The sequence below is a fragment of the Rhododendron vialii genome, chromosome 11a (genome assembly GCF_030253575.1).
Source record: "Rhododendron vialii isolate Sample 1 chromosome 11a, ASM3025357v1".
Lineage (NCBI taxonomy): Eukaryota > Viridiplantae > Streptophyta > Magnoliopsida > Ericales > Ericaceae > Rhododendron > Rhododendron vialii.
The window spans coordinates 30,147,363-30,175,360 of NC_080567.1; the positions used below are offsets into that span (position 1 = coordinate 30,147,363).

Below are 27,998 nucleotides of genomic sequence, written 5' to 3' on the forward strand. Positions count from 1 at the left end.
ATTCCCCTTTTTTTTTGTTCCTATTGAACTCTACAGGCTGCCAATAGCGCTCCCCAAATACTACCTAATAGAAAAGCCACTAGTTTCAAAACCATACCGAAAGCCTCCTTGAGCTTCCCAGACCAACTCAACAAATCCATGATACGAGTGTAATGATTTAGATCGGGTTCCATTCCAAATCTCCATTTCATGGCATAAAAGACTCTACAACCTTCACTTAGAAGGAAGGCAAAGAGTGGCAACAAGTAGATAATAAGCTCAAGATGGTCAATACTATTCTGGTCCTGTCCTTTTTCCACCATTTGACGAACAATTTGCAGGGCTTCGAAACCTAGCCCAGGGGCCCCACAGCCCTCAAAAACCGATGTCCATGTCGCGAGTTCACTATTTATCATCCTATCAGCCACAGTTTCAAGCCACCAATATTAGTATACACAACGATGTGGCATTTAAAGATGAGATATCTGCCATAGAACTCATCAAAAGAAGGGGGGAAAAAAAAAGATATCAGCCACAGGTTCTAGACTTCCATTGCCCGTTTGCCGAAATAGTTCTATGGCATTCTGAATATGGAAGGCATTTTAAGTATGATTCTGAAACTTGTGATGCTATTCTTAAAGGGAATTTGTCTAAACAATTTGAGCTGCTCTATCCATGTACCCGCACTTTGCATAAAAATCCAAGGAATGAAGTTTCGAGAACACTGTGATAAAGTCCATTTTCAGTAGCAAAATCATGCAATTTTTGCCTTCAAAATGATTACCATTCTCCCCAAAAGCTGAAAATACATCGTACGGGCTTCTTGTGTCTCTCTTATGCTTTGACAATCCTTATATATAATGTTTAAAGGATCGCCTTTTTTCAGTCTCCTACCAATTAAGACTAGAACACGTGAGGTAGAAAAACAAATTAAAAATATTTGCTGCATCACATGCACCTCAGGCGCAATTCGAGTGCGCCCCAGGCGTATTTTAGTTGCGCCCGGGCGCATCCACATTTTCTCTCTTCTTGTAATGTGCCTCAGGCGCAATTTGAATTGCTACTCGGGAGCATTCACTTTTTTCTCTTTTGATGTAATTAACCACTGAATTCCATGCCAACATGCTCAAAAGTGCAAAATCTAACTGTGAACTCCACAATTCTGGATCAACAAAAAAAAAACATACTCTAGAGTTCATTGGTTCTTGTGTTAGCGCACATTTATTTGTATATGAGACAAATGTTGAACAAAAAATTTGGGCCTCGAGGCACTTTCAAAAAGAAACAGAACAATTTCATTCCTATATATGACATCCACGGCCGGGCTCATGGATTTCTGGCATTTGAGGGTGTGATCGATCTCCAGAAGCAAAATCATGGATCAAACCTTCGGCTTCAATGCAGCTCCACCTCGGCTTATTCAGTAAATCATTGTCGTTCATACATCTTCGTAGTTCTTCAACTCCATCCCACCTCTCAACAACAGCTTGAACAGTACAAAGTATGAAGCTCAAATCGTTGTCGTTCATGCGTTTTCTTCTTGCTTACTACTGGTAAAAGCGTGATTAGTTTACGTATGATCTGTTTTCGGACATCTTGGCCGCATCTTTTTACTCCTGGCTGCTCTTTTTGACATCTGGCCACTATTTTTTACAGCGTGGTATATTGATCTATTTTCAAACATCTTGGCCGCATCTTATTACAATAGTCTACATGCAGCGTTGCAATTATGCAACACATATTCATTTAAAGATAGTCCATCAAGATTTAGTCCCATGAGGACGTAAAAATAATCTGACGAAATCAAATTGTTTCTCAAAATCGAAGCAAATGTAAAATGTAGGTACATTGCACCGTCTTCGTAACGAAGCTTGTTACTATGGCCTCCCCTATTGACCCACTGTTAAGTGTCAACTAACTCGTTTTAATCTCCATTTTATTCTAGAATTTAAGTTCATTTTACGGAGTACAAGGATGCATTTGCAAATCCAAACAACTCTTCAAAAGGAAAATCCCAATTTTTGGAAGGAAGAACTTACTTAATTGTTTGCTTTGCTTTTGGAGTTTGGAAACATGCTCAGTTGAATTATTGTATAATCAAAAATGAAATGAAGAGGCACAACGAAATGATCAAAAGAGTGAAGCATAAATGAACACACAAATATAGGAGATAGGATCCGGAGTGAGCAAGAACGAGATTGGCAGCTCCTTCCCCCTCTATAAAATCCAATCGGCCTCATCTTTTCGCTCTAACGCCACCTCCATCCACTGCAAAGATTCAGAAATGCACATCTAAATGCATTATACTCCTAGATGTATACATTCATATATACCAGTTCTTGTTTGCTTGCAGATTTCTAAGAATTTGTCGTTGGAATTGCAACAAAAGCCAATAACAGTGAAAGCACATCAAGGAATTATGTTTCATCAACGTGAACTCTCGTGTTTCTGACCCAGTTTATAAGAATAAGAACACCAACCAATCGGCAGCCCAAACCAAGAACCACAGATTACATTTGAATCATGTATACCTGAAAATCAAAACATATGCCAATGAAATCTTCATGAATGGAACTTATGGAATCACTTTGTACTGCCTTCTTGTGCCTCTCTTATTCTTTAACAATCCTTATAATGTTTAAAGGGATTGCCTTTTTTAGTCTCCTGCCAATTCGGACAAGAAAAACTTAGTAAAAAACAAATCAAACATATTTGTTGCATCACATGTGCCTCAGGTGCAATTCTAGTGCGCCCCAGGCGCATTTAAGTTGAGCGAGGGCGCATCCTCATTTTCTCTCTTCTCGTAAAAAATAAAAGTGCCTCAAGCGCAATTGAACGTGCTGGGCACATCCTTATTTCTCGATCTCATTTCATAATGTGCCTCAGGCGCATTTGAATTGCTCCTCGGGAGCATTCACTTTTTTCCCTTTTGATGTAATGAACCCCTGAATTTCATGCCAACATGCTCAAAAGTGCAAAAAAGTTTTAACTGTGAACTCCACTATTCTGAATCAAAAAGATAATTAAATAAACAAAAACTCCAGAGGTCGTGGTTTCTTGTATTAACCCATATTTACTTTAAAAGGAAACAAAACAATTTAATTCCAACATATGACATCCATAGGCTTAATAGAATCTAGCATTTGAGGGTGTGATTGATCTCCAGAAGCAAAACCATGGATGAATCCTTTGGCTTCAACGCAGCTCCACCCCGGCTTCTTCATCAAATCGTTATCGTTCGTACATCTCTCCGTTCTAAAAGTGTAATAGCCAGCATTACTGGGTTCCAAATCCAAGATCCTTTTTGCTGCATCTTCCCCCAATTTTTCGGTTCCCATGAATTTCTCTCTCCATGTCCCCACACTTTGCATAAATATCCAACAATGAAGTTTGGAGAACACTGTGATAAAGTATATTTTGAATAGCAAACCATGCAATTTTTCATCTTGAAAACTATTACCATTCTCCCCAGAAACTGAAAATACTCAAGTTTAATGTGTCACTGCAAGGCCTTACTTCATCTTGCATTTTGTTGATGCACTTGTCAACTTCCATGATATCCTGTCTTGAAATGCACTGAAAGGGCTTATTGAAATTTATCAATTGCCTCGAAGCTTCATTGTAGTTGTTAAGAATATCTAGAATTTGGTGTTGATTAGGCGTCTACGTCTCCTATAAATCTCACTCTGCAATGGTGTTGTTTTGAAGGCTATATACAATGGGAGTAGTAGCTTAATCAAGCTTGGTTTGAACCTCTAACGAACTTCAAAAAGTGAAGGCTTTACTCTCCCTCTTTTCTTCTGTATTTTTTTGTTCGTACTGTATTAATTATGTATGTAAAAGGAAAACCAGAAGTTCACACAAAAACGTATCTTCAAGAGTTCTGAAAGCATTTCCTTTCTAAGAACCTAAATCTCTAGCAAAAATCAGTAACAAGCAAAGTAGTTGACAATTGCCTAAATTTAAACATATGAGTAGCAAGAAATTTCTCAAAGGAGCTTTAATCAAGCCGAACATGAGCCGAACAAGCAAAGTATTCCAAACTGAAACAATCATTTTCCTTTGTTAGAACCTAATTGCCTCAATATAAACATGCAATGGACAAAGATCAGTAAAATTCAAGTGACCATGAAATCTATACAATTGTGGGATTTACCCAAAAAAACAAAAACACAATTGTGGTGAAATCTATACAAAATCGAAATTAGCTTACTGGTTATCAGTTAGGATTGAAGGATGGAAGATTAAGAATCCAGAAGGTCCTCCGTCATCCTTTTCTGCTGAACAACTTCACCGAAGGGGACGGACGTCCCTTTGTCGGAGTGAATTTGTTCTTTGATATGATGGGTTTGATACAGTGTGGGCAAATCCATTTTCATAAGAACAAATTCACTTTAATCATCTCCGATCATGTATCAATCAGCATTCGTTTCAAATGATCTTCGACATTTTGTATCTTCTTGAACATCTCTACTACTTGAACGATTTCGATCATGGAGATAAATCGAAACGAGATCACAATTTGACGAATTCCTATTGCAGTTCCTCTGATGCACGCTTGCAATGTCCGAATTAAAGCGAGCGACGTCGTTTCTCTCCAAATGGATTTGATATAGTGTGGCCAAGTTTATTTTCACAAAAGAAAATTCACCATTATCGTCTTCGATCGTATGTAAATCAGCATTCGATTCAGATGATATTTACCAAGGTTTACAGCCTTCAAAATCTCTAAAACATGAACAATTGCGATCACAAAAATAAACCAGAATGAGCTCACAATTTGTCAAATTCTCATTTTCAACTGACTTCTCAATTTGAAGCTGCGAAGTAGTAATGAGTATGGGCGACGCCGTTTTGGGCAAAGGCTCGCGCCTGTCACTCGCGAGTTTCTAATGAGCACGAGGACGTGCTGCTAAGTGCTAACCCCAACACCAGACGTCGTCCCCAGTTGATTCCCCCAAGATTTCTCTCTCTCTCTCTCTCTCTCTATACATCATTGTATTTCACTGAATCTTTGTTCACACTCAGGCGTCAATCCTCTACAAACTAATTGCCTCACATTATCAGGTATACAAAAGCTCAATTTTTATCCAAATTGTATGCGATTCGAATTATGCAATCGATTTCATCATTTCATGTTACCTGATGTATTCAAGACGATCTTCTTTGTTGGTGCTTGGGGGTTTTTTTTTGGTTGTAATTTTTGTTGAAAAGCTCAAGCCCATGGATCAAGGGAATATAAACTGTGATAAGAAGGTATTATGACTTATGAGCAGCTAAGTAAGAAATTGCAGAGAAACAATGGTGGAAGAGAAGAGTGAAAACAGTAGAGAAATTATTAGAAACGGAGAAGAAAGAAATGGTCTGTTGTTATTCATCAAGAAACATTACAGGGGAACTCTCGTCCCAATACTCAAGATTACAATTCAATTTTATGGAGGTATGGAGGAGGATTTGGGTCGGAACAAACAAGGCGTTCCCTCAACTATAGCGAGTTTTGCTATGTTTGTTAGGAATTTGATGCTATTGTCCTTGTCCTATTAATCTTTGTAACAACTTCAGAGATTAATGAAATTTCTTTTTGCCATTCAAAAAAATATGAAGAGTGTCGGACATGGGAGATTTCTTTTGTTTATTGGAGTCCATAGGTGAGTAACAAAGAGGAAGTTTGGGATCACATTCATGGTATAAGTGCTGGGATTCATAGGCATTGGTCTTCTATTTGAGTCAATGTGGACATCTGAGGAGGAATGTGGGGATATTATCCAGCAACAGTGGTCCGTTCAAAGCTCTGGATAAAACACAACAAAATTAGCCCAGAAGTTGAGGAAGTGCTAGGTCAAGTTGAGGGCTTGGCATAAGGAGAAGTTTCAAGGTATGGAGAGCAAGAAGAGATGCTTAAATTGCGCATTGCCGAGATTCAAACAGTCCAAACTCAGAGGAGAATTGAGAAGAGGAAGAAACCTCATCAACTCCTCAAACCTCCTTTGGGAGCAAGAGGAGTTATATTGGCACCAAAGGTCACGTCACGGCTTAATTACCTCAGATTTGGTGATAATAATCCGAGATTCTTCCATACAAATTTGCTTATCCGTGTCAATTACTCAGCTATGATTTTGAGCTTGACTTGGCGTACGCCTCTTGAAATAGAGCATGTCTCTGATTGCCTATCATGTGTAGCATGTCTCAACTTTAAGTAGCCCGAAGTTCCAATAACTTGCTGATTTAAAGTTTACCTGAGTCTCAAACTTCTCTTGGTTTACACAATCTGTCATCTAATTCTATGGTCCTTATCTTGTTGTTTAGTCTTTGTTGTAAGAAGTAGTAGTAAATCTTTCCTTAGTTATGTTTTTGAAATCATGGAACATGGTCCCTGCCGCTACTGAATGATTGATGATTTACTGTTGCCTTTTAATTGAACTTGTTCTTTTGGTTTGGACTTGTGACATTTGACGTCTTTGGTATATTTGCAGTTCATGGAGACGGTTCGTGAATCGGGGAACAGATACTCAGAAGTGATTGCACTCCAAGACATTGCAACATATGGTGTGTTTTGTGTGCTTGCAAGTTTTGACAGAACAAAGCTGAAGGCAACTATACCATGTCTATTACTATTGCATAGTTCCTATGTAATATTGTAGTTTGAAGTTATGTTCCTGATTAGTTTGATTTATTTGGCAGAACAAGGCCATAGACAATCTCAACTTCCAGAATTTCTTAGAGTCAGTCCCTGAAGTTAGGGAGCTTACTCACAATTTTTATTCAAGGTAACTTGCTATGTCTTTGTTCTTTTGAACATGTCCATGTTGCTAGGTTGGTGGCATTCTGATTTACCGTTGCGTTTTGTCTTATTCTTGCCTCATTTTATTGGGTGCTAATTGCCTGTTCGTGGAATTATCATCTTTTTACTTGGTATTCTGATGTGAACACTTTTCTGTTATCATGGCAGCCATTATGCTTCATGTCTGGATTACCTTGGGGATTTGAAAACAACCCTGCTGCTTGGTATCCATTTGCACGACCATGTCATGACACTGTATGAAGAGGTCCGTCACAAAGTCCTTATCCGGTATACTCACCCATTTGTGGCAGTTGATCTTCAGATGATGGCTAATGCTTTCAAAACAAGCGTTGCAGGTCTTGAGAAAGAGCTTGAAGCTCTAATTACTGACAACCAAATACAGGTACTTTCTCAAGTTTCGATTGATTAATCCCCTTTATCGTATGTTTTAGAGCACCTCCAATGCTTTAATACCTGAATGACCAGTGCTATTGGATTACTAGATATTACTGTATTGTATAAGTTCGGGTCGTCACAGAAGTACTCTTTTTCGAAGCCTTTATCATCAACTATTTTCTTAAAATGGATATTTTTTCTTTTAGTTGCATAAAAAACAATTGTAGTTGTATATGAGGGTTAATTTTATAAGTGGATAGAGAAATAATTTTTGCACTTCACTTTCTTATAAATGTGCTCCGGAATTTAATTGATGCATTAATCCACACTAAAAGACAAATTTTAGAGAGCATTGATAAAATAGTGGATTGTAAAAATTATTTCCTAAGCTTATGTATACATATATACTAGCATTGTTCACTAAAAAGCACTGAGCACTTCTATCGAACCATAGGAATTTGGCAATGTGATCTTCATCCTATGCATGGAATAGTATCCATTCAAATGACATTGAGCATACAACTATGAGACTTGGATTTGTATCAAAGCCTCTATTTGTGGACCTAAATGCCCATTGATTTTGTTGATTTGGTACTCTTTGCGCTAGCCACTTGAATAAGTGTGGGCAACATCAAGAAAATAGAGAAAGATTTTAGGGTCTATGCAATAGAACCAAAAAACAAACAGAGAAAAAAAGTGAGGAATGGGTGGGGTAGGGAAAATGAAAACAGGACATATGGTTTAAACTTCACAAACAACCATAGCCTTGCAACCCAAGTATGCAGGCTCGGCCCTAGGGCAAGGCCCAAGTGGCTGCCGCCTAGGACCGCCAAATTTTGGACGCAAAAAGCGGCCCTCATTTTGGATAATTATAAATGAAGGAGGTTTTGTTGGTAGCTATCAACACAGTGTGTTTTGGTTCGAATCTGTGCTTGCACTTTTTTACCTTTCTATTTCTTGGCATTGCCAGTTGAAATGTGTTATTACGAAGTCTTGATATGCAAACCTAACAATACACGAGTCAAATATAGCTATCTACATCACCATGTTTCATAATCTCTCTGGATTCCAACTGCCAAAAACTCTATAATTAGTAAGGCTTTCTCTATGTAAACTTCAGACACGAATTTTTTATTCACCCGGTTCTTTATCATCACATAGAGTTGCCTTTTCATCATCATGATTGCTCATCTCTTCATTCTTTTGTTTGTCCTTTCCTCGGTTGCCATTGAGAAAACAAAGGGGTGCCAACACTCTTGCCTGCAGTGGCCACACTTCCGGCCTTGGCTGTGGCAACAAATGCAATGACGCTTGATGATCTCAACAAACCATTGTCGGATTTCATTGGTGTTCACGATGATGAGAAGCCATAAACAACCGCGCCAGACAGCCATGGCTTGCACGATTGGGAGGACAAAGAAACCACTCCGCCTAATCACGGGAAGACAAAAACACAAATTCTCCATATACGCCTGATCCTTATGTCCATGGCTCGGCAACAACCATATAAAAGAATGGTTCACGGCCCTTTACTTGCTCTGTCTGTTCTTTACTTAAAAGGTGGTGGTGGTTAAAAGAATTGTGGTTTTCAAGACTATACATACAACTTCGGGGATGCGAATTCCAACACCGATGATGGCAGCCTTCGGCCTAGCCCCTTGTCGCTGTACTGCGAAACTTTGTTTGGCAAGCCGTCTGGAAGAGTTTCTTTTTTTTTTTTTTTTTCCTTTTTTATATATCCTGTCTGGAAGGGTTCCTGATAGTCGTCTAATCATTGATTTTGTAGGTAAGCAACTAACTATGTCCCTATTTCTCTGTTGTTTCTGGATAGAACTTATTTATACTTTCGATGCACTCCCAATCAGACAATATAACATGTTTGTCGAAATTGTGCCTCGAAATTAGTGTGCATCAAGAATGCAACGAAGGGAACAAAGATTTAGAAACCTCTGTCTAGAAGAGCAAACGGGTGAATAGGCATTCTTGAATTAGAAACCTCTGTCTAGAAGAGCCAATGGGTGAATAGACGTGTCTTCTGTCACTTTTTTTTTCTTCCCTTGTAATCTTAATGAAAAATTAGAAGTACCTATACTTGTCCGATTGAACTAATTTTTTATGAATCTCTCATAAAATTATTGAATTGCTCGGATTATTTGTGTGGGATCCAAAGTGGGCCATGCGTGCAGGTCAGTGCCATTAGTGCACAAGCTGTCGATTCCCATAGAATGTTCCGTCTACCTGAGCCCGACCCCAACCTGGCTATGAGGCATATAACGAGATTGAATTTATTCAATCTGACCGTTGAAGAGTCTCTCTCTCTACTTCCATTGTGAAAGTCTCTCTTTCTAATTCCATTGTCAAGTCCAATTTCTAACATCTTGACCTTTTAATCAATTCTTTATAAAAACATCTCAATAAGATAATCGCAAGGACTAAAGAAAACTATCTAATTTTTTGTTTAATTTCTGGATCAAAATTTTATAACAAGACACGTGTTATTCGATCAAATACCTGTCAAAACAAGAATGGCTTGCTTGAATTGTTTAAAAAACAAGCCTAACAAAATGAATGTTTTTCTCATCTGCATGAGGATTGAATCGTTCATGTATCAAACACCGTGAGATGATAATGGGAAAAAAATAAATAAATAGCCATTAACAAAGAGTTCTGTCTTTTTACCACATATAAATGAAGATTTATGTTGACAAAATATGAAAGCACACAACCAAATATTCCCAGTATCAGTAAAGGTATATGACTCAGAAGAAGATAAAACTGCTTGAAAGACAAGCAATATGTGACAAACACAAGGCTTCCTCTCCACAATTTGCCAAATTTTGAATAAAAGAGAAATGCCAAAAAAGAAGTTCTCCTCCAATATACTAATCAAACTAGCAGATTGAGTTAGAATATGCTAAACAGAATCAGCACTTGGCCTACAACAAGCTCCAGCATTGGGATGTAAGAACCCGAAACACTATTAAATATCTAGCGTTGCATAAATTAAACATCAAAAAAAAACTGAACATGATAACCACCATATCCATATGTAATATATTTCTCGTGAACTGAAGACATTTCTCGGCACAATTTTTTTGCCAAGAAGATATGATCAAGAGATTTCAACGGTACGATTTGAGGTGGAAAACTTGGCAGGCAGGCTTGTAAGATCTCTTGGTTGCAGCTTGCTCAAACTTCTTAGTAGCAGCTTCATTCTCTTCTAAGCTGGTCTGCACAAAGTACCTTATCCACCAAGACAAGCTTCGCAGTTTGGCCTTCACACAAACACAAAAAGAAACAGCATGTTATGCTTTAAAGCTGACACTGCAGATTTTTTTTCGAGGCAACCGAAACCAGATTGCTGCCACTAAATAGGGAGGCAACATGCAACAAATGTATGGTACGCAAATAAGAGGGCATGACCCTTAAGAACAAATGCATTTACTTATTTGCATGACAGTAGTAGTTAGTAAGATTCATTTTTTAACCTAATTAGACAAACGGGATTTGGAGTTTCGGTAGAAGTACATCATGCAGATATCAAAAGTTTGTGTCATGAGGTTTGCAGAAACCAAAACTTTGGCTGGATAAATTCGAGAGAAACTGATATTTTGTGGATGATGGACAATTAGACATTCATCATAATAATTCAGGCAATCTCTCTGTCTTTGAGAAACTTTAGCAGACTCCAAAGGATGGAAACTTTTAAGCAGACCACCCCCTTATTTTTACTAATGGGAAGTCCGGAGCAGAATCTAACTTGGTATATTAGTACAGTGTCGGGACTTGATGGAGTCTTTAAGGACTGGTTGAGGGTCTCTTGAACCAAGTTGGAGTCGTGCTCCATGCAGTTACAATAGAATGACAACTTTTGTATCATGTATAAACTTAACTTCTAGTAGTAGCAAGGCAGATATGAGATAAGTGGGAACTTCTGGGAAGACAGTTAGAATCTTGAACATAAATTGATTCCAACAGGAATATCGACGCACACATCTACTTCACAGAGATACAAGATGCAGCGGATCTATAAACCACAATACATTGTATTGATAATCCTCAATTAATGAGTGCTGTCACCTATGCGGCCAATCCAACCAACCTAACAGTCAATGATATAAGCAACGATCCACACAACATGTTTCATCTTGTATGCATGAGCAACTATAGGTCTATAATACCCTTCTTTGACTAGGAACAGAATCAATTCCAACAAAACATTAGTAACTTACCGGTCGACCAAATGTGGAGAACTCTGCCACTTTAGCTCTATGCTGGCCTGGGTAACCTACATATGACAACACAAAATAGCAAACATTCACCAATGTAACCCTTAACTAGAAATACGTGAACATCATCAAGGAAATATGGTATTGACAAATATGCTTGTAAGCTTTAAAAGAGCACCTTTATCTACCATACATACACTAAACTAACCAACTATCAAATTGAACAACAATGAGATATTTTCCAGGCATTTTTTGCCTGAATCATGTTTTTTTGCTGGAAAACCATCAACAAGCAGGGAATCAGTGAAACTGCAGGCCTACTAAGCCAGAAATTCCACAAGTAGTTCCAAAATCATTCTTTTGAGTCTTCATTGATCCAGAAAATTCTTATGCCCTTCCTTTTACAGGGGTTGAGGAGACTCAAACTTGCATTTTTGTGTGGGATGTTATCGAAGCTGCTAGGAGGTGCCTTAGGAAACTTCATGTAATAAATCACTTGACGCGGAAATTGTAACCCAGAGTTGATCCCCCAAGTTTGGGCCAGAACATATGGCTCTGGCATAGTAAAGAAAGAAAATTGTCTTACCGCTCTCAGTTGTTGAACAGACTTATAAAGCAGCTTTTTGGGTACACATATGACTATCGCATAGTAATCTGCTGCTATTCTCCCATCACATTTTGCAAAAAACCGGACTAGTAGCAATCGAAGAGCCAATCGGGAGAATTCAATTCACTGGGCCAGTTGCAGTTGTAACTACTGTTGGGGTGTCTGTCATACAGAAACTACGGGAGAAAATACCATCCATTGCAGCAGTTCACGTTCTTTCATGATGTGTTATTGGCACTCTCTGGAGTGGATGGGATATTTTCAAAACAAAATCTGTGCTTGGCCATGACTAATATTGCAATGCGCTTTTTTTTTTCTTCCCTAATTCCGAGATCCACACCCTAGAAAGCAATTTTATTAGTCCAGAGATGATACTATCTGCTATGAAGGACTTGCCAAATAGTTCCAGCTTCACAAGTCAAAATGAATTGTCCCCAAAATTAAACATGAACAGGACTGCCAAAAAGGAACATTTTATGCGGGACCATACAATTCTGCAAATTCAATTATTGATACCAACATAGATAGTGATCAAGCACGCTCATTGCCGAGAATGGAACTTACAGTTCGTTACTCCTAAAATTCGGGAAAATTGACAAAAAGAAGTCAGCGGATGTTCAATAGAAAGTGTGTCACCATCAGTATTGAGATATTTCAGTATATTCACGAGGATTATCACTGCTTCCATTTCAACCATATCAAGAAGAAAAAGATGTAGAATCAAAGTACAAATCTTTTCCATTTGAACTTGTATTTCCTCGGAGAATTTCCAGTGGAACAATAGAGGATTCTGATTCAAATAGGGATAAACCATACCATCAGAGCATGATGCAGATAGAGGATAAGAAGGATGAAAGGCCACACTAGTAATCGTCGTATCTTTTGGTTGGCACCTGAAATATATACAGACCATATCAGAGCTACTATGCCGAATTTCAAAATAAGATTGGGACAGAAAAGAAAAACTAGCACATTAAAGACAGCCGGTCATAAAGTTCAATCTAGAGCACCAACCTTTCTACAAAGCACCTTTCGCGTATGTACATGCGTTTTTGCTCCTCTTAGTCGTAGACTCATAAATCATAATCATAAGCATAGAGCCGTAATTGAGAGCGAGTGCGAAGGGTAGGCCTACCGAAGGATTGTTTCCAACAGATCCGTACAGTGGTAAACAAATACTTGACAAAGCTTAATTAAAATTGAAAGCTATGCAAAATCAACATCAGCTGACTGACTGGTTTTGAGTTAGAACTGAAAGAATGAAGGATTAGAAGAGACCTGTTACCAAGGATGGGATCAGGGGGTCTAGTGGCGGCGACCGCCACGACAAGAATTTTAGAAAATGCAATTATTATATGTGAAAAAAAAATGTATTTCCAACCTATATAGTCTCGCCACTGCTAGATTTTTTTCTTATTTTTTATTATATATTAGTCATAAATCTTTTTTTTTTTTTTTTTTTAAGAAATGAGACCCAAAAAAGTATTCTAAAACTAAATTCAATGGGCCAAAGTGAAATAATATAAATGATGATGTGTAATTAAGAAAAAAAACTCCACATTAATTATAACCCTAAAATAACTTAACCTAAAAAATTAAGGGAATTTAATTATAATGTCACTCCCCAAATATATAATGTCACTCCTAAAAGGGAGTTCGGTTATCAATTTGGGAAATCCATATAGGGATTTGGAGAGTGACATTATAAATTTGGAGAGTGGCATTATCTTTGTGCAGACTAATGCTATAGACTATCAATGAAGGAAGCATGGTAATGTGCACATAAATTGAATTGAGTCTCTAGGTCTGCCCTCTTTGATGTCATTTGGCTTTGATTTGGGGCATAGTTCCACAGCAAAACACGTATAATGGGGCTATTGTTTAAGTGGTATTCTGAGATCAGCCATTTTATACATATTGTTAAAAGTTAGGTCTGTCTCCAATCCTCCTCTGCTCATACCCCCAATGATTGAGGACTACATGGGTTCTGTTGCTGCTGTTGTTGTTGGAGTGGCATTATCGATGCCCAAAATTAAAATTAGTCTTTTTTCATACTCTATGTGCAAATGAAAAACATCATTTACTATAGTTGTTATTATGTTATTTTAATTTTTTTCTGGAACCGATGACTATTAATATTGTAATGCATCTTTTTATTTTTTTAGTATATATTTCGCCACTGCTAGGGTAAAATCCTGGTTCCGTCCTTGCCTGTTACAATGGCAGTCGGACAAGTCCATTGAATTCCTTCCTGAGCTATGCAAAATCCCCGAAGGCCCTTTCCTCCAGCTGAACCACCACACAACCTCTCTCACTCTCTCTCTCTCTCTCCGCGGAGTGAATTTTCTCCGGTAATAGGAGTACTGAAAAAGAAACGATATGGGTGTGATCCAGTGCAGCCAAAACTATTTTCAGAAAAATAAATTTACTCCGATCATCTTCGATTATTAAATAATTAGTATTCGATTTGCATGATCTTCGAAATTGTTAATCTTCTTGATAAGTTCTACCAATTGAACAGTTTCGATCAAGAATTAAATCCAGTACGAGTTCACAATTTACAGATTACCCGTCGCAGTCGCTGTGGTGGGAGCTTCAAATGGCGTGCGAAGTCGTTTCAAAAACCTCGCACTTTGAAGACACGAGGTTTTGTGAACTCGTCGTTTGATCAAGTGCGACCAGTTCTATTTTCAGAAAATTAAATTCACTCTTATCATCTCCGATTATCTATCAATATGAACTTTATTCACATTATATTATACAAATTATATCTCATTGACAAGATCTACAACTTGAACAGATTAGATCAAGAAATAAACTCAGAAGGAGCTCACAATTTTCCGATTAGACGTGGCCAATGGACTTCTCATGTTCGAAATGCGAAGTCATAATTAATAAACCGACGTCGTTTTTGTGAACCGCAGTGTTGAGATGCGAGGTTCTATCAAGATAACCCGGTCGTCTTCGTTTCAGTCGCCTCCAAATATCGACCCGCCCAAGGTGGGGGGAGATCAACCAGCAGTCGTCGTCCCGCTTCCCCCATGGTTCTCGCTCTCTCTCTCTCTCTATATATATATATATGTTTGTGTGTGCGCGCGCCCATGCATGTATATCATATCTCACTATATCTTGTTTCAATTCCCTGTGAACTGATTCTGGCGTCACATTTCAGGTATGCAAAAGCTTTGTCTGTGTTTTTTTTTTTTCTTCTTTGGCAATTCTTATTATTATTGCCTGTCTTCATCACCAAAACTATCATTTTGTATGTCGGGTGTTCGGATAAGTTTCTTTCTTAGCTGTAGATGTCATATGGGCTTGATAGAATGAATAAAAAAAACCAGTTTCAAAACTGTCAATTTTGCTATCGAGTATGTTATTCTTGATAGTTGGGGGTGGTCAATGTGAGTACAACCATTGCAAAATACTAGGTACATGGTTAGGGCATAAAGATAGAGAGGATTATTCGGTGCTCTAGGGGCAAGTAATAATTTTTCGTAGGGATGGGTATTTAGTTTTGCAAGAAGCCTCAGATCATCTCCAAGGGAGGTAGCAAAATGAAAACTAAACCACATTTGAAAACCCATGTCAGCAAACGGAGCTCCAAGGGAGATAGCAAACTCACTACGCCATTATTTGTAGCTTTCTCACTCTTTAAGTTTGAAGAGAGACAAAATGAGTCTTCGAATTGAAACACCATCAAATATAATAATGATGATTGGTAAACTATTTGATTGTTTTGGGAAAATGGGTCACCTAAAGTCAAAAGAGTAACAAAAAATATAAAGGTTGAAGAGTCCTTTGGAGTGGACTTGTAGCAAATGGATCTTCAACTTGCCACATGTGTCACTAAAGCTAAATTGGGTATAGAAATTTGATACCTCCCTTGGAGATGCTCTTAGTGGTGAACCTATATAACTCAAAGTATGCACACCTAATTCTACCTTAATAAGGAGTTTTGTAGTTTACTTATTGCATGTTAGAAGTTCAAACACTCACTCTTCATGAAATAAATATTATAAGGCATGGAATTTCTTGATGGGAGAAATTGTTTACTCTTTTTCAATTCTCTATATTGTGATAATAACCATAACGATAACGGTGTCCATGTAATTCTCACTTGATTGATTGGGTATGAGGAAGGAAACTGGAGATAGACCTACGCAATATGTGACTGATGTGCAATTAATTTGTTATGAGTTGGTAGTTGTGACTTGTGATTGTTTGCGTCGTAGCCTTTGTTTCTTAATTTACTTCCACTGTAGGAACCATAAGAACATCCATTAATCACCCGCCCTTCGATATGTGCAGTGGAAATTACGTGACTTCTAGTGGGCATGTTACATGCCGTACTCATGAAAAAAGCTTTCATGTTTGTGGTGTAAATCCATGTTTGTGGTTATGAAGATGTTTGGCTGAAATGAGAAGTGCTTGAAAATGTGTAGATTAGTTATTACTCGTATATAGTTGGTTTAAATTTAGTTGGCTAGTTGTATTTTTTTATGATTACTCATGCAGTGATGAGTCTCATGGTAAGGCACTCATAATGGAAATTGGAATCATGACATTGGACGAGAGGCTAGTTTGACCAGGAAAGTATTAGTAAGTCTGGTCTGGTGTGACCAAGAGTTGTGTTTGAGACAAGATTCTTTTGATAAAAACGATGATTAAGCCTTGTTTTTTGTTTCATCACTTCAATCAGGTCTTCGTAAGCCTCTTTGTTATTGACCGATGCATTACAAATTTACACAAGTTTACCATTGTCATTCGTCACTTCGCCAGTAGAAGTATCTAATTTGTGTGAAAATTTCTACCAGTGTGTTTTTAATTCCTTACTTTTTTGGTACTGAGATTGATATTTTTATTGAAATTTCCTAGTTAACTCTTTTTGCTATTTTGCTGTTGCAAAAGGCAGTTGCTGCCCCAGATTCTGCTGTGGAACTGCCCTTGACTCCAGAAAATGTGTAGTGTGTGTTGGATGAAGTTCGACAATATCTCCTGGTAATGTGACACCTAAGATGCACCGACACGGATACGGGATACGGACACGTCAGGGATATGTCAAATGTAAAGTGCATTTGTATTATAGAGGTATGCTACGATTTCCTATAAACGTTGGAGACCTTTTAATGTGTCCTTAGCATGTTCCAAGTGTGTTTCCAACATGTCCTAGAGTATCCACAATGTGTCTAAGGAAGAGAAATATAATAAAAACATTGGACAAGTATTTAGGCTTGTCCAATACGTGTCCAGAGAGTGTCATGTCGTGTCCGTGACTGACACGTGTCGGACACGGATACGTGAGGCCGATAGACGTGTTTGTGCTTCTTAGTGTGACACTACACAAGATTGATGGCAATGTTGCAAGGTTGAAGCTACAATGAGCGTGTGGCTCCTTTTCAAGCTTCGTAACGACTGTGAAGATGGGAATCAAGTGTTGTTTAATGTAAAATTTTCCTGAAGTAGTTGCGGTGGAACCTATAGCAGATGGGGAGATTGGCCTCGAGCTGATTAAGAAAACATAGACAAGGTAATGATGATGCATCTCCATTCTTTATATACAAACTGCTATCTTTTAAAGCACTATGGTTTTAACATGTTTGTGAACCAGTTGATCCTTTTCTGCATTGAGATGCTACATCACCACTTTAGAAATTGTATTTCCGTACTGCTTTTGAGGGTATGATCATATTCACTTCATGTGCTCGAAAAGGAATTTCAGAATGTGTGTGAGAGCTTACATCATTCGGGATCTTTGAGGAGGAGCAGTACCATTGCAAATAGATAACAGATATAGTCAACAATGTTTGGCCGGGGCTTCAAATGAGAAATGCTACACCTCGAGTCCTTGACAAAATGAGTGGGCATTTCTCCTTAGATATGTCTCATCATCCATGTTAAACATTATCTCTTGAAAGTGATGAATCTTGGGAGAAGTTTCAGCATTGTTTTGAATAAGGTATTGGGGATCCGTATCTATATTGCTCATACGGCCAGGTGTCAGCCTGTATAGCACAGTATTGGCTTGTGTCCTGGAAATGTTGGTATTGGATGTCCGAAATTCTTATATGCCGGTAGGCTAGAGGATACGCTACTACTATCCTTAGAACCCTGATTTGAATCGTGCAAGGCTGCAGTGGTGTAGATCGAATTCGGGTGGACTCTGTTATGTTGTTTGGAGATATGAGCGGACATAGTGTAGCTGGAGAAGCGATGAGCCAACACTTAACTGAGAGCAGAATGTCCTGACTAGTTTTTGAACATCTCTTTTCAGTGTCTTATCAGATTCACTTCACATTACCTAAAAGTTTGTCCTGATAACTGATATAGTTTGATAATATTTTATGAAAGTTTGTTCCTCGATAGCAACAACATATTCCTGAGTCGCTACTTGATTTAGCGTTCTTATTGTGCTCATCATTTGTTTCATTTAGGTCCTTGGAAAATACGGTCATACCTAGTTGGAGAAGCTGGTGGATCTATGGAACTTGTGGCAATCGAAGAGCCAATTGTGCAAATACGAATCACGGGTCCAACTGTAGGGCCCAGATTTGATCTAGTCCTTTGACAGGCCAATGCAGGGGTATTGCGATTTGGGTGTCTGTCACACAGGAACTACAGGAGAAAATAATATCCGTTGCAGTAATTCAACTAATATAATACTCGCGGACGTTCGTGATGAATAACTTCGGGTCTTTCATGCTTAAATAAGGATGTTAGTGAAACATTTTTTTTCATATATTTCGAAGACCCAGTTTAGAATATGAATGGGTTGGCCATCTTTAGTGACCACAACTGACAAATTGTACATTCATTATAGTTACTTTTTGTTATAAAAGTGCACTCATTCAGTTTAATTGTATAGAATTTTATAAGCGTTCGTCTGTATTTATAAGGAGAACTTCATTTTACCTTCCTGGGAAACCCAGGTTTTGGAAATCATCATCTTTTGTGTTCACTTGGTGTAATACTTTAATGTCTGACTGCAGTGTAATCTGTCTGATTAGTTGCTGAAAGAATTATAAAATGTTGGTTTAAGGAATAGAATAAAGGGGACACGTGGGATCTCAAAATAATAGATGAGATTGTGTGTAGGTTGACATTAGTTATATTTTGTTCAATTTGAGTAGATGAGATTGTGTAGGTTGACATTAGTGTTTTATTCAATCAAAATACTTTGTTGTATTTTGTTTTGTTCGTTTGTTGTTTTCTGTATTTTCGAACTAATGGAGTTCCAGTCCTTCGTATTTTGATTTTATATATAAATCGAGTATATTTCTGGTCAAAAAAGCGTAGAGTAAAGAATGAGATAAAACGATTGAGGATCATTTTTTGACCGTAGAATGAAGAGGAAAATAATACCAATGGTGATTATACTATACCATCCCATGTAGTATTAAATGGTCCTTGTTAGAATCAAATGCTTACCCATCTTACCAAAACCTGTAAATAGTGGTAAAGGTGCAACTCTAATATCGGTCCTTGTTCAATCCTAGTATCAGTCCTAAATACAACATTGGACTACATACAAAAGGATAACATACATATGTGTTTCTTATAGCATGACGCAAATTTTAGTTATGGTGTCTGACATTGCCCCGTATAGTTAATTTTAAATTGGCAGTTAGTTAATCCCTAACTTGGTCACCACCTTCTCACTACACCCGCTACAATATGCTTTCCATCCCTTCTTCTTCTCTCCTTCCCTTCTACGCCATCCACCGCCATGGAGGGGATATCCGGGAGGACCGAGGAGGGAGAGGGTTTTGACAGTGAGGGAGGAAGAGGAGGAGGAAAAAGGAGAAACAAAAAGAGAGGTACAGGTGTGATACTTGAACAATTGCGCTGAGAGAGAGAGAGAGAGAGAGAGAGAGAGAGAGAGAGAGAGAGAGAGTCCAATCCATGACAACTTGTATCAGAATAAATTGATAAGATTCAAACTGTAATGATTACAACAGGAAAAGGCCCGTGAGGGAGAGGGAACAATGCTCAAACTAGGAAAATTGGAAGCAAATATTATGGAGGCCAATTTAAAACATAAAAATACACTATGCCGAAATACATAGAAGTGTACAACTTCTTGAGCTGATTTCTCTTCTAACACAAGTTCCAGTAGTTCTCCGACATGCTAATGCTATAGAACGCAAAAACCACCCCAAGGCTTTCCCAAAAGACTACTACATGCCAAGTTTTGAAAGGAGTTCGCGCCATCGAGGGGGTTCTTCGTCAAAAATGTACGTCAGAGGAGAAACAAGAACTCCACTGCCTCCAATCTGCATTACAAAATAGTTAAGCAATGAGTTCCCGAAATCCATGTGATACTCCCAGATTTTAACAAAGGTAAAGTAAGAAAGGGAAAAGTTAAGAAGATGAAGCTGCAGTCATGAAATGTGCACTTAAGTCCAAAAGAAGGGAACGGAGTTTTCTTAGAGCCAAGAATCAGAACTAGTCATCGAAAACCAACACATAACTCATAACAAGCAGTTCAACGAAAACTGATCATTTTCCAGGCATTTTTTTGCCTGAATTGTGTTTTTTTGCTGGAAAACCATCGACAAGCAAGGAATCAGTGAAACTGCAGGCCTACTGAGCCAAATTGCCTGAATTGTGTTTTTTTGCTGGAAAACCATCGACAAGCAGGGAATCGGTGAAACTGCAGGCCTACTGAGCAAGAAAACTACAAGTGGTTCCAAATTCATACTTTTGAGCCTTCATAAAGAGAAAATTCTTATGCCCTTAATTTACGAAGGGTTGAGGAGACTCAAACTTGCTTTCCTGTGGAATGTTATCGAAGCTGCTGGGAGGTGCCTTAGGAAACTTCTGCTTTGTTTGGTTTGTAATTTGAGTAGTGTTTTTGGATAATGAGTGGAGAGAAAAATGAGAGGAATGATTGGAGAGAGAAGTAAAAAGTGGAGAGAGATAGAGTGAGAAATGAGAGTAATGATTGAAAAGTTAGCGAGAGGAGAATAATGATCGAGTTGAGAAATATTTTTTGAGTAGAGTAGTAAAGTGAACAAGGCATTCATGTAATAAATCACGTGACAAGGAAAGTTGTAACCCAAAGTTGGTCCCACAAGCTTGGGCCAGACATATGGCTATGGCATAGTAAAGAAAGAAAATTGTCTTACCGCTCTCAGTTGTTGAACAGACTTATAAAGCATCTTTTTAGGTACACATATGACAATTGCATAGTAATCTGCTGCTACTCTCCCATCACGTTTGCAAAAAACTGGACTTACGGTGGGTCCCTGCATGTACAAACCCAAAGGGTCAAGGCAATTCTTAAAATGGAGAAGACCAACATCAACAAGTACCGATAACATACATGGCTAGGGTTGACGAGGTGGCAAGTTCAAAAGGTGGAAAGTCACTGAAATTAACTGCTTGAATTCATTTTCTTAAGAATTCAATCCAAATAACTAGTCTCAAAGAAATATCCATCACTTCAATTGTAGCCTCCCTCACCTCACTCAAAAATCACAAGTTAAATTCAAAAATCACTCCATCCAACAACAGGGTTTTGTTCCCGAATTATTGGGCTCAACACTCTTCCTCTTATGTGATTGACCAGATCATCCAGTGAAGTGTTCAACAACCTACATTTGGAAAAAGTTGACATCTCTCTTATGACAACGGGTCTAACACATGGAGATTAACATGATCTCACGTACTAAAAGAGACAATAAAAACCACCAATTTCCTTTATTGACCCCATTTCATGCAATTCAAATGCATCAAAGGTGCATGGTTCCCATTCAATTGAAGGGGACGTCCTGACACCCTACGTAACTTTTAACTTTTTTATCCAACAAGCTATGTTGGTCCACTTGCTAATCTCCAAACCACTCACAGAGAGAGAGAGAGAGAGAGAGAGAGAGAGAGAGAGAGAGATTCACCTGCAAGCCTGACAATGATGTTTGGCTCAGTACTCGTTCCGCCACCTCCTCTGCACTGGTTCCCCTCATGTTTGCAGTAACCTGAACTGAATAGAGTGAGACAATGACAGTAAGGAAAACCGCAACCATAACACAAGAAACAAATTCTGCAAACCGTGAGCTGGCCAGCTGCCCTCAAATGTGCCTCCAATCTTTCAAGGATTTCATGAGTGATATCTAATACACCTTTCATTTGGGTCAAGGACTTCCTGCTAGCAACAAGAACAGCCTGAAGACAAGGTAAGAACATGTACAGACAACTTCAACTTGATAGAACACAGACCCTCTTTTTTTATAAATTCTCGAAGATTGTTTTTGACATCCTTGATTAAGTCAAAAGAGAGTTCACCTGACTTTCCAATATAACTCCACCTTCGATTTCTTTTAAATTATTCTCTCGCAATGTGGTTCCGCTACTCACAAGGTCCACGATAGCATCAGCTATGCCCATCTAGATTAAGAAGAAGCCAGATAACATCAATATCAGCGTACTATTAGACTTAACATATATTATACTACCTACATTTAATGTTGTCAGCATAGCACATTGCATGTTAAATGTAAAATTCAACTGCATGACATTTGCTGGAAAATAATATCCAACTATTCATGTCACCCCCATCCCCCCCACACCCCACAAACAACAGAAATCAAGATCTTAAGATGCAGGGATTGCATAGCTGTACAAAATTATCAAACATATTAAGATGCAGAAAAGAAGTAACTCAGTAACTCTCACCGCAGGAGCTGCCTCTAACGCTCCATCCGCGGTCGAGAAAGTGACATGCTTCAGTCCATTTTCCTTCAAAAACTTAGGGGCCAGCTGTCCACAAAAATGGAATAGAAGCTAAATTTTTCAATCAACAACTCACAAAGAAAACTGATATAGACAAGGAATAGTTGAACAGAAGCAAAACTATGACATGACAAAATTGAAATACAACATACATAGGTGAAACCAGTTGCAACTCTCAGAGGTTTCTCGGGTGTCCATTGAGGCATCTGTGCTAGCTCCCGCAGCGAATTTATGTTCTCAAAAATCCCATATTTGGGTATCTAACAAAAGCAAAGGATGTATTAACACTACAACTGTGACGATCATGGACAACCTACATGACACTATGTAGTGTTAAAGAACAATAACTTACTGCCAAGGATAAATGGCAGTCTCCGAAGTCAAGTGCATCATGAACAAGAATTAGATCTTCATTCCCCTGCAAAAGATAATTGAAAGAATAAATTTCCAATGCTAATATTTGTATGTAGACTGTTTCAATTGCCCCGCCTTCAATTTGCCCCAAATGTATTTTTTGGGTTTCTCTAATTGTCCCCTCCGGATATCTATTACTAATTTGGCAGTGGAACTCCCACTCCAGTACATTTGAAACCTCGGGAATATTCAATATTTCTGGGTTAGGGGAGAGTACATTTAGGTCTGGTAGCATTAAGCAAACATATTTGATTATAGAAAAATATGGTCAGGACCAATTAGCATGAAATTCCAATGACAGAAGACAGATTATGATCTCTCCATCCCCAATTGTTGGGCCAAAGAATGCAAAAGACATCATCATCACCAGTTAAGAAGGTATCATTCTCTTACATAGAGATTTGTTGACGAATGGAAGGCATCAAGAGGGAAATGTGACTATATACAATACATATAGAAAGCCAAAAGCAAAAAGGCTAGGAATCCTCAGAACTTCTCATCTCTATACGTTACACGTTCAAACTTGAAACTACAAAGCCACAAGCAAAAGGCTATGAATTGACTCAAGCCTCAAAATTCTCTACAAATCGTCAATTGTTGGGTAAATTGACCCCACACGCGCCTACACAAAAGACCCATAAAAATTTTAGATTAAAATGGGTTCCTCAAACCCATCAAATATCAGCAATTTTGTTCAAACCACATTTTGTACATCTCAAAATTTAACTCTAATCTAGGAGCTTGAAAATCGGCTTATAAAGGAGCCACTCTCCAAAACCTTCTCCTATTTGCTTCTCAAAGTTATGGCCCGCCCCTTAAGTCAATGAAATAAATCTAAAAACCAAAAACTGTGCAGTTCTTACCTGTCCATACTCACTAACAATATCAAGACCCACAATACCAAGGTCTAGATCCCCTGATACCAATTTTCGTACAATGTCTTTTGGCCGTTGAAACCAAACTTCAAAGTTTGAGAGCTGCAGTGAAACATTAAAATTAAAATGTCATGTGCAGCTACAGAAGACATGACCGTAAGCATATCCTTAAATAATAACCGAAAAATTATTAGCTGAAAACAAAAATCAAGAGAGACCACTATGGTCAAACAGAATGCATAACAAAAGCTTCCTATTTGAAGAAAGAAAAAGGGAATTGATTTTGGCAATCCCCAAATTAATAAACACACTCCCTAGGTATAGGGATTGATTTTGGCCTATACCTAGGGAGTGCGGTTATCACTTTGGGGAGTGCCAAAATCACTCCCCAAGAATAATATGCTTCGAAAGTATGTTTCATGCATATTTAGCACAAGTTTTAACTGAACAAATTTAATTGCACCAATAGAGGGAGGACTATAAGATGAAAACTTGTTCACATACAAAGTCATACACTCCGAGAGAGTTTGCTATGATGATGGGTCGGATGATCATTAATGCTGAAATGGACAAAGCTAACTCCACATTACGACGCATGTCTTGTTACTGAAAAATAGAATGTCACACACTTATGGATGCATGATGCATATTGCACTGTCCTAACTCGTATATATTGTAGTTTTTCCACTTCTGCTAACCAATACTACTAGCTAAAGGTAAACTAGAGATGCACCCAAAATACTTATCGGACGACAACCATCACATAGAAGACAAATCTTTGCACTTAAATTCAATAGCATCTTATTGATCCTGCTCATAATGCAAAATATACACACACACACACATACATACATACATGACACTATGTTACAAGAAGTCAGTCTCGGTTGTCAGGTGTCGGGTGCAGGTGTATATCTAGAATCGGGAATGTCAAATCTCAAATTGAAGGGCAAACAGACTTGGAAAAAATGGACCATCACTGTTAAATTTCAGTAGCTTGTGGCAAACATAATGTTCTGTGTAGTACAAAGTGTCAAAAAAGCCTTTCGCTCTTTTTCCAGCAACAGTGACAGAGTATAAATGAAATAGTAACAATGTTACAATAAGTATCTGACGGGAACTATTCTGACACATACCACATTCTTATCTAGGTGTGCAGTGTCTGAGTACTTAACTTATTAGAACAGTCCTATATAACCAGTAACAAACCGGTATAGCCTGCAGGATTTATGGTGCTCCAAACAATGAAGTTCTCCAAAGCATTTAAAACCTCATAAATCTCAGAATTTCCAGAGTGTAAAACTTAGGACGAGAATGACAGCAGGCTATCAGATAGGCTGGTTACCACCTTGGTATCTAGTTATCTACTAAAAAGATTATGTGCGGCCGTGTAAATAGATACAAGTCCACGTGCATATCAAGGTGGAGGAACTGCGATTGTGCAGTGATTGATAAGCTAATACAACAAAACGGTCATTGTTACAGGAAGGATTGTGCTACATGGTCACGGTCACTCACGGATGTGGCGGCTTACGCAAAAGCCAAACAAAAAAAAACGATTTATGTCAAATGCAGTAAAGAAATTGCAGTTCAATTCATATATCCAAAACTCATTCGCATTTCCACCTGGGTAATCTAATGATTCTACAAACAATTGGAGTTTCAAAACTGCACAACTGGAGTGTTAGCATTACGTGACTTAAATCGTTTTGGCCATTCCCACCTTCATCTCATCATGCAATCAAGATTATCAAAGTACAAATATACATAATAAATCAGCTCAAAGCACAAGACCTGAGGAATTTCAGCCACATACTGTCGAGGATTCACTTGCCTGACGGATAATTGACAATCCTGTCATAAATAGCATCAAACAAAGCAATTAGCAGTTAAATAAACAGAATACAATTAAACTAACAAAATTTTACTTTCCATAAATGAGAACGAAAGGAGGGGTGAATGAGCCCGAGCGATACTCAAGTTTCGCCTTTTAAAAAACCTAACACCTGCCATCCCCAACCCCCCCTTCTTCTTTTTTTGTAACATTAATTACCCCATCCTAAGACTATATTCATCCATAAAAAAATCTAACAATTGGTGATATATTTACCTTTTGAAATTGATGTCGATCCACGAAATGGTATGTGTCATAGTTGCATAAAATCATATTATTTTGAGAGTTCAAGATGGTTGGGGGTGTTTGGGAGCCACTTTTGCAATAAAATGTGAAGTCGGAATAGTCAATTATGAACTATATAAACTATAGATTATAAATTATATTCAAAATAAATTACGAACCAGTGAATCCTTTTGGATAGGGCTGCAAACAACCAGGCTTGGCTTGGCTTGACTCGTTTAGTAATCGATCCAAGCTCGAGCTCTAGATTTAGGCTCGTTTAGTAAACAAGCCGAGCCGATCACTCGGCTCAGTTGTATAGGCTCGGTTCGTTTAAAGGGGCTCGTTTAATAAATGAGCCCATAAACTGGGCTCGGCTCGGCTCGTTTAAAGCCGAGCTCGAGCACATTTGCACCCCTACTAGTTTTAGATAATGTATGAACTAAACAGTCTTTACAACAGAGTACTTTTGACCGTATTGCCTTTCACTGGGATGTATGTACTTGAAAGGGAAATTAGTTTTTCAGTTAAAACTTAGTCGTAAAAAATGCAAAATGCGAATCCAAGAAAAAATCTCTGATCGTGGCTCCATGATTCAATTTTGAGAATTAATTGTGGCAAAATGCAATTTACCTTGAGCAGATCGAGAGTATCCGTTGCCATTCGACCTTTGCTAGGCAATCCGAGACGAATTTCTCTCCTTTCGAGAACTCTATTGTCTGCGATTCCGCTCGACACGGCGGCCGGAGACGCCACAGCGCAACAGGAAATGCTGAATTTCACTGAAACTCGAGGAGAATACGAAGAGTGAGAAAACAAGGAGGAAGGGGAGGCCGCGAGGGGGCATTGCAAGAACAAGGGGTTGACGACGGGCATGGTTGCGGTGGGGCGGGAGAGAGTTTCTCTCTCCGCGACGGCGGCGGCGGCGGGGGTAGAGAGAGAGGGCGCGCGAGGGGAGTTTGGGAAGAGATAATCGCCCCCGCGAGAGCGTGTTGCGAATAGATATAGTAATACTGTTTGTATTCGTTGTTGGTTTGCGGTAATGATTCTGTGCACTTGGGGATATTCTTGGTTTGCTACGTTCACGCTTCCTCGTAAAGGATCCAGATCTAGTCAAATCAAATATTTATATAATTCGCGTGCTTGCAGTGAGCGCGAGTGAGAATGCGAGTATGAAAGCATCTTTGAAATGTACTCATTTGCCAAATAAAATTCACGAGAACAAAAATTAAGAATGTGAGTGCGGTACGAGAATTGACAACGGAAGAGCAGAGTGATTTCATCAAGAATTTATATGCGATCCCGTTCCACTATTTCACTTTTTTGTTTTTTCCTTATTGGAATTTTTTTGCGTTTTTTGTTTTACGGCAAAATTTTTTGATTTTTTGATTCGTCTCAACGAGACGATGAAAGTCGACCTTTTTTACCTAAAAGTGGTTATTGTTCAAAATATTTAGGTAAAAGTAAATTTTTTAAACTTTTTCGATTCGAATCAAAAAGTTAAAAAAATTTGGCACCGAACAAACAAATGCGAAAAAAATTCAAATTAGAACAAAACTACATTTTTCCTAAAAGTGTTAGAGGAACTGGATTATCTTATACGATCTCTTTTTATTTAGTGAGATTTTTTCGGGCTTAATAGTAGAAATTGTTTGTTTTTAAAAGTCTACCAAATATAATTCGCGTACATGCAGTGAGCATGAGTGGAAAAGCGAGGGTGAAAGCATCTTCAAAATACATTCTTAGCGGCTAAAATTAACGAGAACAAAAATTGAGGATGTGAGCGCGAAGCAAGAATTGACAGCCAGAGAGCAATTCGTAGACTTTTTATGCGACAAAGATCTAGATCCTTTTCAAGGGACTGGATTGTCTT

The 27,998-nt window shown here is 38.3% G+C and overlaps 2 protein-coding genes, 2 long non-coding RNA genes and 1 other non-coding gene across 10 annotated transcripts; 3 read left to right on the forward strand and 2 right to left on the reverse strand.

Moving 5' to 3' along the window:
• The first annotated feature begins 4,929 nt into the window (after nucleotides 1–4,929).
• LOC131306429 (uncharacterized) lies at nucleotides 4,930–9,057 on the forward strand. The gene is made up of 3 exons (XR_009193896.1): nucleotides 4,930–5,046; nucleotides 6,453–6,746; nucleotides 6,929–9,057. It is a non-coding gene; the product is annotated as an uncharacterized LOC131306429 (long non-coding RNA).
• Nucleotides 9,058–10,012: 955 nt separating this feature from the next.
• Nucleotides 10,013–13,204, reverse strand: LOC131306430 (probable pectin methylesterase CGR3). 5 transcript variants are annotated; one of them, XR_009193898.1, is made up of 4 exons: nucleotides 13,007–13,047; nucleotides 12,809–12,885; nucleotides 11,389–12,333; nucleotides 10,013–10,431 (listed from the first exon to the last, which is right to left on the reverse strand). XR_009193898.1 is itself a non-coding variant. In XM_058332656.1 (4 exons), the coding sequence occupies exons 1-4, from the start codon at nucleotides 13,036–13,038 to the stop codon at nucleotides 10,279–10,281; spliced, it is 318 nt and encodes a 105-aa protein (XP_058188639.1). In that variant the 5' UTR covers nucleotides 13,039–13,204; the 3' UTR covers nucleotides 10,013–10,278. The 5 variants fall into 5 exon arrangements, 1 of the variants encoding a protein (XP_058188639.1); XM_058332656.1 differs by having other exon boundaries at nucleotides 11,389–11,444; nucleotides 13,007–13,204; XR_009193897.1 differs by lacking the exon at nucleotides 13,007–13,047 and having other exon boundaries at nucleotides 12,809–13,000.
• Nucleotides 13,205–13,747: 543 nt separating this feature from the next.
• LOC131309055 (small nucleolar RNA snoR100) lies at nucleotides 13,748–13,854 on the forward strand. The gene has a single exon (XR_009194728.1). It is a non-coding gene; the product is annotated as a small nucleolar RNA snoR100 (small nucleolar RNA).
• Nucleotides 13,855–15,005: 1,151 nt separating this feature from the next.
• LOC131306431 (uncharacterized) lies at nucleotides 15,006–18,846 on the forward strand. 2 transcript variants are annotated; one of them, XR_009193902.1, is made up of 3 exons: nucleotides 15,006–15,164; nucleotides 16,901–17,519; nucleotides 18,424–18,846. It is a non-coding gene; the product is annotated as an uncharacterized LOC131306431 (long non-coding RNA). The 2 variants fall into 2 exon arrangements; XR_009193901.1 differs by lacking the exon at nucleotides 15,006–15,164 and having other exon boundaries at nucleotides 16,046–17,519.
• Nucleotides 18,847–19,892: 1,046 nt separating this feature from the next.
• LOC131306432 (ATP phosphoribosyltransferase 2, chloroplastic) lies at nucleotides 19,893–27,216 on the reverse strand. Its single transcript, XM_058332658.1, has 11 exons — nucleotides 26,759–27,216; nucleotides 25,804–25,863; nucleotides 23,998–24,111; nucleotides 23,073–23,138; nucleotides 22,873–22,980; nucleotides 22,664–22,747; nucleotides 22,274–22,375; nucleotides 22,040–22,153; nucleotides 21,886–21,966; nucleotides 21,118–21,237; nucleotides 19,893–20,262 (listed from the first exon to the last, which is right to left on the reverse strand). The coding sequence occupies exons 1-11, from the start codon at nucleotides 26,999–27,001 to the stop codon at nucleotides 20,167–20,169; spliced, it is 1,188 nt and encodes a 395-aa protein (XP_058188641.1). The 5' UTR covers nucleotides 27,002–27,216; the 3' UTR covers nucleotides 19,893–20,166.
• Nucleotides 27,217–27,998: the final 782 nt, after the last annotated feature.